We start from the raw sequence: 9570 nt of genomic DNA, 5'->3' as shown, positions 1-9570 counted from the left end.
AGACTCATTTCTCACAGTCCTCAGCTGAAAAGGATAGTAGTGCAGCCAAAATGCTCTTTGCTTCCACAAAGTGACAGGTGTGATACTTACACGCCTGTGCTGAGGCCAGCAAGAAAATCTTTTCCATGCAGCCTCCCACCCAAAAGTGATCCACTAAACACCAAAGGGAGGGACTTTTCCTTTCAAAACCCCTCCTTTGTCCTCTGCATGGAAAAAGCATGTCCACTGCAGCAGGAGTCATCCTGGCTGGTTTGCAGGGGACAGCCTACACCAGCAGGTGCTGTTGCTCTTTCAAAAGCTGACGTGCCTTTCCTCAGAAAGGTCCTGCTCTGCAAGTGTTGGAGCAGCAAGCTCTTCCTCTCAGTGGCCATTACTGTTCTGCCCTTACTCCCCATTCCCCTGGAGAGGGAATCTTTTAGATTCTTTGTTTCCTTACTTGTGTGATGAAATCACATCACTCATTTTTGCCCTCCTCTTTCTGTTTTCTCTCTCAGTGCCTGCAAGGACTGGATTTTCTTCATTCAAACCACGTCATCCACCAAGATGTGAAGAGCAGCAACATCCTTCTCAGAACTGACGGCTCTGTCAAGCTGGGTCAGTATATTCTTGGTCAGGTGCAGCATTCCAGGGATGTGGTTGTGGGGCTGCTTGGAGTGACTGCCAGCTCCCCAGAAATGGTGCTGGTGGCAGTGCAGGGACCCCTGCTGCAAGCTGAGGGCACAGTTGGAATGGGCACAGAGGTATAGGGAGCCACAAGCAGTCAAGAGTGGCCTTGCTCTGTGTGTGTCCCTTCCAGACAGAGGGAGCTACAATCTAAAGCTTCAAGGGAATGAAGTCCACTGCTGTGAGGAGCGTTAATCCCAGCGTTAAGAAACCTGGGATTTTTTGGAAGTGGCCAATTCCATACTCCCTTGGCTAAAGCCCCAAGGAAATCAAGCATGGACCGTTCTCCAGGAGATCCAACAGCACATTGTTAGCCTGAGAGTGGGGAATTCTTTTGCTTGGTTTCCTAACTGGAGCTGGCTTTCATGGTTTGTTGTTTTCTCCACAGTTGACTTTGGCCTCTTTGCTCAGCTCAGCCCTGAGCAGGGCAGACGGAGCTCTGTGGCCGGCGCTGCTGGGTGGCTGGCGCCTGAAGTGGTGACAGGCCAACCATGTGGCCCCAAAGTGGACATATGGTCTTTGGGAATCGTGGGCATTGAAATGGTGGAACAAGAAGTTCCTTCCTGGAATGCAACTCCTGTCTTGGTAAGGTGCAAATACTCACTGATCCCACTGTCTTTCTCACCTGTCCCATGTTCTGTGTGCCATTGGACAAAATCCCATTGCCATCTTCCGGCACCACATCCACCAAGGTCCCCTTCTAAAAATGCCCCTGCAACACATCAGCATCTACTGTAGCTTTGGTTGTATCAGAAAGGGAAGTGGCAGTTCAGAAACCTAACCAGTTCAGAAACCTGCCATTTTGGCCTGCAGCCATGCCTGACATTTCCCACTTGTTTTTTGAACAATGTTGGAAGTCTGTTTCTGAAGGACAAGAATTTTTCAGTGGACAGGGTAGACATATGATAAATATCCTGAGAAATAGAGGTTAGACCTTTCCAGTGTAAATTTCATAGAAAACATAGGAAAAAAGGAAAAAGAAAACTAAACAAAAAAGGAAAAGAGAAAAAAACCTACTACCAAAGCAATGCCCAAGCAGTTCTGCTTGCTTTTTCATTTTTTAAACGCAGCTCTTCTCTTACATTCTGTAGCATCTTTTCCAAATCCTGTGGTCGTTGAAACTTTCAGGCTTTCAAGTCATCTGTACATTGTTCAGTCATGTGTGTGGGTGGCCTGGATAAGTGTAGGATGTGTTTTTCTCTGACTGCAGTTAGAATTGTTTGCCAAACCCTTGGCTGTTTCTTGGTACTTTAACAAGTTGATGAGCTTGCAGGCAGGTGCCTGGGCAGGGATCCACTGTGGGCAGTTGACACCGGTGCTGTGTTTCTTTACCATAGGAGCAGGGCCATCCCTGGCCTGCACAGTTCTAATGACAGGGAGGGCTCCAGCTCCCCACCATGGCCAGTGGCTGAGCTCAGCTGAGAGTCAGGATAAAACCCTCTTTGTCACCTCTGGTGATGTGGGAAAAGGACAGAAAGCCGCATCAATTATTTGTACACAAGGGGAGTAGATTGCCATTTCTGGCTTTGAAATTCTCCTTTGGGTTAAAGAGGATAATAGCAAAGTCTCTTTGGTCACCATCTATTTCAGCGCCACGAGCACAGAGTTATCATGACAGTGGTGGGCATTTTTATGGAGACTCCAAGGCCTCTTGCCATTGTTATTTTTGTCTATTTGAGATGGATTCTGCAAGTTGAGGTTTGAATAGTTCCAAGTCGGTGTCTTATGTTTCTAAATACCATCTTGCAAAAGCAGAATGAGCTCTCTCCCTCTGACTTGTTAGCGGGTTAGAGCTTGGTTCCACATGAACCACACTAGATAATGATCAGCTGATGTCTTGCCAATCTACACTGTAATTCCTTGGCCTGAGGAGTATGAGAAAGACCTGCTGAGCTCCATGGACACTGTCAGCTGCATGGAAGTGAGCATCCTTGGCCTTACAGAAGAAACTGGAGCTCAGCTTAGGTTAGATGCTCTTGAGCAGGAGAAAGGCTGGAATCGTCAGGTGTTTCCAGAGGCCTGCGTGCCCAGAGGGACTGAGTTCTGGGGAGCAGCTGGATGTTTCTGCACATCATGGAAGGGGACTGCCAGACAGCTCAAGCCTCACCACAGGCAAACACTCCCCAGCTCTTCTCAGGCAACATTTGCTTTGGGTTTCAAGTTGTTCCCACTTGTCTGTCTGTGAAGATGCCCCTCAAACACAAGGCAAGCCTCTCAGAAGTGGTGTTACATTTCCAGAAATGAAGAAAAGAAGCCCAAACACGAGAAAATTGCTAAGGCATTGGTTTTTAGAGAGGAACTTAAACCCCTGTGCAGTTTCTTCTCACTGGGAAACATGCCTGAAACCTGGCCATGAGGGTGTAAAGGCCACAGAGTCTCTTCTGCTTCTTGGGCAGTGCTGCTGAAACACTCAGTGACCGTGTTTCTCTCCTAGCCCAAGCCACATTCTGCCCGTCACCAAGCCAGAGCCTGGTGATGTGGAGAGCCTGTCAGAACCCCCCATTTGTTTCCTGGCACTTTCTGGGATGGGCCTACCATTCATGCATTGACTTGAGTAGCCAACTGAGCAGAGGGTGATCATAGGGATGGAACCTCTCCTTCTGATTTGACCATGAAAAGTTTTTCTTTTCCATGTAAGGAAAGCAGAAATTTTCAGACTGCTGAGAGACAGAGCTGCAGATGGCTCCTGTGTGTCCAAGCAGGCGTTTTCATGCCAGTACATTTGTGCATGGATCTTAATGTGTCTGTGTTGAAGATGAGATTCCAAAGATTTGTTTCCTTACCTGAGGAATACGTGGTGGATTTCCTTTCTTTCCTTCCAATTCCCATTCTTTTCAAGAACAAAGCAAAAAGATTGATTCGTTTTGTTTTATGGCAGCTGTGCTTAAGGGACAAGAAGCACTGCAGAGATACTTTTCATATACTAACCCTTGGATAGAGTAGAGTTAGTATAGCAAAGTCCTTCTTCCAAAAAGCCTCTCAAGCTGGTATGAATCCTCAGGGAAGGAAAAGTGCTTGTGCTGATGTAGTTCCCACTAACTAGGTCAGTCAATGAAATCAGCTACCAAGGCAAGATCTGTGGGATGCTGGAGAGTCTGTGGTTGCATCGGGGTTTGTGGTTTTGGTTGGTAAAGAAAAGTCATCTCTGGGTCTCTGCCAGGGCAGAAACTGCCACTGCAGAGTGGAGCTTAATCAATGGGATCTGGGAGAGCAGTGACAGATGGGAAAGAAGCAGGTGGAGCCTGGTGTCTCCTTTGTCCCCAGCCCCAACTCCTGATAGCCACAGGAGGAAGACAAAAGCTGAAGCAGCCCAACCTATTTTCATCCTGCCTGCGTGACTTCCTGAGCTGCTGCCTGCAGAGAGATGAGGCGCGGCGCTGGTCTGCCAAGGAGCTCCTGCAGGTAAAATGTGAAGGGGCTGCAGGTGAAACAGGCTCTGAGGGATGGGCTCCTCCTCCACTCAAGTCCAAGGCATCAGATGAGCCCACTTCCTCCTCACCTCCACTCTTGCTGCTCTTCAAATGAAAATGGTGAGGAATCCTAGACTGGGCTGGGCTGGCAGGGTCCTGTAAAGGTCCTCTGGTGCAAGTGTCCTGCAATGAGCAGGGGCATCTTTAAAGAGATCAGGTTGCTCAGAGCCCTTTGCCACCGGAGCTGGAATGGTTGCAGGGATGGGGCTCCTACAAGCTCTTGGGGCAAGCTGTGCCAGGGTCGCACCATGCTCGGAGTAAACAAGTTCTGATTAGATCCTATTTGTGTTAAAAAATATTCACCCCCATCCTTTTGTAACTGGCCCTGTTAAAAAAGATGTCCCCCACTTTCTTCAAAGCCACTCTGAAGTCTTGGAAAGTGGCAATAAAGTCTCCCTGGGGCCTGTTCTTCACAAAACTGAATAACTCCAGCTCCCTCTGCATTTCCTGAGTCAGAGAGGTCCTCTGGCTGTTTCTGTCACCCTCTTTTGTAATTTGGTGTGGTGTTCAGTTTTATCTAATGGCAAAAGAATTGAAGTAGAGCAATGCAGGGTACCGAGACATGAAATGGTGGTGGAGGAGCCCAAGGAAGCCAGTCCCAGCCTAGGGGTCAGAGATTTGGCTGTGGGCAGGAGGGGCTGTGGGGGGCTCACTGTGAGCCTCTGAGGGGCCCTGGTTTGTGCCCCCCAGCCCACCCTCAGAGGTTTCTGCCATGCAAACAGGGACAGCTGGGAGGGACTTGTCCCAGCCCCATCTGCTGCCTGGCACGCTCAAGCAGACGGGAACTGTACCAGTGTTACTGCCAGGCTGTGTGGCAGAGAGGGAACTGCAGGGCCCAGTGCCACTGGGCTGGCCCTGCTGGGAAGGAAGGTGCCATCCAGCACACGAGGGGCAGGGCATGGAATGATAGACACTGCTCTGTCTCCCTGCGGGAATCAGCACAGTGCCTGTCTTTCAAAGAGAGGGACCAGTGTGAGGCTTTGGAGTTTCCTGAAAAGTTGAAACTCCAAGGACAAAGAAAGCACCATTTCTAGAGCACTGGCAGGGCAAAAATCTCAGCAAGTTGAGGACACCTGAAAAAATGGATGAGTGGGATTCTGGGCCAGGTTTGCCTGTGAAGGCAAAGTCCTGCACATAAAGTTGGAGGTGTAGATGGTCCCATTGGTCCTCTTCCTGTATCCTTCTAGGAGCCAGAGGAATCCTTGGAAGCACTGAGCTTGGAAAGTCATGGTCCATTGTTTTTTGTTGATTTGTTTTTTTTCCCTTTGGGCAGCATCCATTTGTAACATTTGCTGAGCCTGCGTCCAGCCTGGTGCCGCTGATTGTTTCAGTGAAGAAGAGGAGGGAGACAAGAACGTGACAATCACATCAGGACCATTTATTCCTCAACCAGTTTAGACTAGGATTGTAGGTTAGGATTAGGATTAGGATTAGGATTAGGATTAGGATTAGGATTAGGATTAGGATTAGGATTAGGATTAGGGTTCAGGTTAGGGTTAGGGTTAGGGTTAGAGTTAGAGTTAGAGTAGGATTGTCTAATAGGACTGCAGAGTAGGATTGGAAATGAATAAAGTTTCTAAAACCACACGTCACCTTGACAATTCCCTTCCTTCTCACTCTGCGAATAAGCTCAAAAATTCTTTCTGAATTGTCTGTTGTTTCTTAAAGGTGACACAGTGTCTTTGGCATGGTGTGAAAGTGGGGAAGGATGTTCTTCATTCATCCTCTCCAGACCACACTGCCTTTGGAATATGGCCCACTGGTCTGTTTTTGGCCAGCTTTAGTACTTCTGTTTGAGGCAGAAAGGGCAATGGCATTTGAAGGCAAAACCAAAAGAAGAATGAGGCAGCCCAAACACCCTGTGCAGATGCAGGCCTTCAGCTGTGACTGGAGAGCATTTGGGCTCCTGCCACTTGGATTTGGATCCCTAAATGCAATCATCTCTTTGTCTGGAGGAAAGCCTTGCTCAAGTGAGAAAGCAGAAAGATCAGAGAGGGTGCTCGGGAAGGTCTCCTGTGGGGCAGAGCTGTCAGCGCCTGTGAGGTGAGAGCGGGCCCGGCCTTGCCCAGGCTGGAGCCCCAGCAGAGCCCCGGCAGAGGCCGGAGCAGCCTGAGCCCCGGCAGAGGCAGGCTGGAAGGAGGCCCTTGGAGCTGCAAGAGGCAGCAGCCGGGCCCTGGGTGCCTCTTGCTGGGAGCGGGCGAATCCTCCGCTCTCAGAGCCCAGGTGGCAGCTGGCTGCTGCCGAGGGGAAGCGCAGCCGTGCTGGGCACAGCCCGGCCTGGAGGCATTGGCCATCTAGAGTGTGCCCAGGAGCAGAGAAAGGCCAAGGGCAGCCGCGGGCCACTGGGCTGGCTGAGGATTCCTCCTCTTCTGCCAGCTGCCCTGCACCTCCTGGCAAAGGCCAGCAGTGTGTGCAGCACTCTGGGCACCGGGGCAGGGAGCCGGGCTGCTCGGCAGGCTGGAGCACCGGGCAGCTCCTTCAGGCCCGGCACTTGTGCCAGGGGAAGCGAGGCCAGCGTGAGGCAGGGACAGCTTGGCAGGGCCCATGTCGTAGGAAGGGGACCAGGACACCAGGTGGTTCATCACAGGTCCAATTTATTAAAGAAAGCATTGTTATGTTTGCCCAATTATCCCATCATAAAAAGGCCAAACAGTATTAAAAGTAGTAACAATTTTAATTAAATAGTTTAGAAAATATATATACAAGGGATAATTTGGTTCAAATAATAGCGCATAAGCAAAAACAACCGCGGGGTACGGAGGGCAGGGTTCAATGACCCTTGCCACTTCACGTACAAGCTTGCCAAGTGAAAGTCACCCCTGTTATGCTATCTCCTCCTATTTTCGGTTCGTCACTTTTCTGTCTCCGCCTTCATTACCACCTTTATCACGCATGCGCCACCACTCGGTTTGGTGGTCGCACAAGTCTTTGAGGGTTGTCAATGATGAAGGCCCTGTAGTCTTCTTCGTTGTCCTTTAATTCACCTTTGGGTTACACATGCGCACCAAGCCAGTACAATGTAAGCCAAGACTAACGTATCACTGCATCTACATATCAAGGCAATAAGTCCCTTATAATTAGCATTTTCTTGGACCCAACCAGGTTCTTGGTCATTTTTAGCAACTGTATCTTCAGCTTCTTTCCTCCTGTCCTTGTGAACATCTGCTGGGAAGGGGGGGGTGGGTGGAGCCCCTCCTTTCCCTCTCTTCTTTGGCATAACAATTTTTAGCTATTAACTATTTTATTATTCTCAAATATTAATTACTGTATCAATATTGATTACTGTTTCAATTTTTATCAGCACAAATCATACCTATTTATCACAGCATCAAACACTTATACAGCAAATAATAAGCTTATGAATATTCTGTAAGCCAAGCAATCTATTGGTTAAACTATACCATGAACTCTTCCTCATTCTTTAGGGGTTACATCTCTCTTTTCTCATGTCTCTTTCACTATTTGTTATCCTACTGCAGCTAGGCCCAAGGACACGCTATCTCACAGGTGCAGGACTTGGAATTAGCCACGGCTTTGTACTTTTCCAGTCTCTAGCAGCTAAATTCCCAACATCTCCCCTGTTTTTATTTTTTATGAAAAGCAAAATTCTATGGGCTAACTGTGTCACACTCTTTACAACACAAAAATCAGCAATTCTAACAGCTAAACAGTATTCTCAGCTAGCAAGGTTTCTCTCTTATAAGGGATCTAAGCTAGGGAAACAAACCGAAAAGGCTGTCACTATTTATAGGATATACTATACGATAGATACACAAGGGATTCTATATGGTACAAGGCTCAAACAAAACTCAGGTGTGCTAATACAACCTACAAAAGTAAGCTAAAGGAGTAACATGTGCACAGATTTCATCTGCGTCGTTGGCTTTCTATTCTCAAACAGCAGATATACTTCAAACAGGAACAGCTTTACTCACATATGTTTCTGATTGTCTCTTTCAACTAGAGTTTCTCTGATGTTCACAACAACACTTTGCACACAAGTCATAAAATAAACGCTTATCATAAAAAGATAAATCTATCTAACGTTACTTAAACTTAATAACACCTAAACTTAAAATACTTAAACTTAATAGTACTTAACATTACTTAAACTTACCTTTACTTAAACTTAACAGATTTTTAAATCAACAGAACTTACATGTAAAATCACTTAAATCTAACAAAGCTTTTACAAAACTTAACTGACTTTAAATTCTAAATAACTTAATCCTAATATAATTTAAACAGAATCTAGCTTTACTTAAACTTAATAGCACTTAATAGATAATTTAACTTTAACTACTTAACAACAGATAAAACTTACTATAGAAATAGAATATAGCATTTACTATAACTTACTTACAGGCCTGATTCTAAAATACCAAGCTAAAACAACTTTCTTCACATGTTTGCTGCAGCATTTTTATACTTGAATGCATTTAAACATAAGAAATTTGTTCAAGGTATACCTGTGAAAAAATTCTTTTGAATTCAGTGCTTGCTTTTACATCTATCACATCTAAACCAAGCTTAAAAAATACAAAAAACACACTCATTACCTCTTACTTCTACAATCACTTTAACACATCTTTGACAATTTTAAATTTTTCAAAATATAATTTTAGAGTCTGATGTTTCACTGACTGAGTTATTTGGGCTTCTGATGTTAAAGTCTCTTTTACAGTCTCTGCTAGGAAGAACAAAAAGTCTTTTTAACTTGGGTGAGAAACGCTGCCGCAACGGTCCTTGGTGTCGTTTGTTTATTTTCACTGGTCTCTTAATTGCAGTAGGAATCTTTCTTTTGTTGACAAGAGTCACATTTATTATGCTGTTAGGTCTCACACTGAAGCTTTTGCCAGCTGCGGGGTGGAGGGAGAGTGCTCCCGCTGGAAGAAGTGCTCCGGTCCCGCGGCGCTTGTGTCGGAGGGGGCGAACCCCCTGTGGCTGCCGTCGCTGCCGCCGCTGCGCCCATGCCGAGTTCGGAGCGGCACAGCCCTGCAGCCGCCCTGAGCCACGGCTGCTGCTGTGCACTCAGAGACATGCTGAAGTGTATTGTGTATACCCCGCCTAGGCTTGCTCGGTTTCTTTGCTGACTTATCATCTTCTAACACGGCTTCCCACAGTATATCCCCAGATTTTCTCCATTCTGAAAGTTCATGTGGGTTAAGGAAAGTTTCTTCGGCGTATCCGTAGGCTAATAACAAATCTATCCCCTTTATCCCTCGCCATTCTAGATACGTGGCGGATAACTTATATGCTGCTTGCCTTTTCATACCTCTTTCGTGAGCGCTCTTGCAGCTTTCCAGGCTTCCGGCAGCACGTATGGCTCAGGTCACCAATGTGAACCCCACGGGTGCTTCAAAATTCTGGCCCCTATGATTTAAAATATATTATGTTGTTGTCATTTACAGAATACACCCTGTGGGAAGAGGGATGG

The 9570-nt window shown here is 46.9% G+C and overlaps 1 protein-coding gene across 1 annotated transcript; it reads left to right on the top strand.

Annotated features, from left to right (window-relative positions):
* The first annotated feature begins 1150 nt into the window (after positions 1–1150).
* LOC134420529 (serine/threonine-protein kinase PAK 3-like) lies at positions 1151–5604 on the top strand. The gene is made up of 3 exons (XM_063160682.1): positions 1151–1248; positions 3928–4065; positions 5407–5604. Exons 1-3 carry the CDS (start codon positions 1204–1206, stop codon positions 5491–5493), a joined length of 270 nt encoding a protein of 89 aa, XP_063016752.1. The 5' UTR covers positions 1151–1203; the 3' UTR covers positions 5494–5604.
* Positions 5605–9570: the final 3966 nt, after the last annotated feature.

The sequence above is a fragment of the Melospiza melodia genome, chromosome 7 (genome assembly GCF_035770615.1).
Source record: "Melospiza melodia melodia isolate bMelMel2 chromosome 7, bMelMel2.pri, whole genome shotgun sequence".
Classification (NCBI taxonomy): Eukaryota; Metazoa; Chordata; class Aves; order Passeriformes; family Passerellidae; genus Melospiza; species Melospiza melodia.
This window is presented reverse-complemented; position numbering and strand designations above follow the sequence as displayed.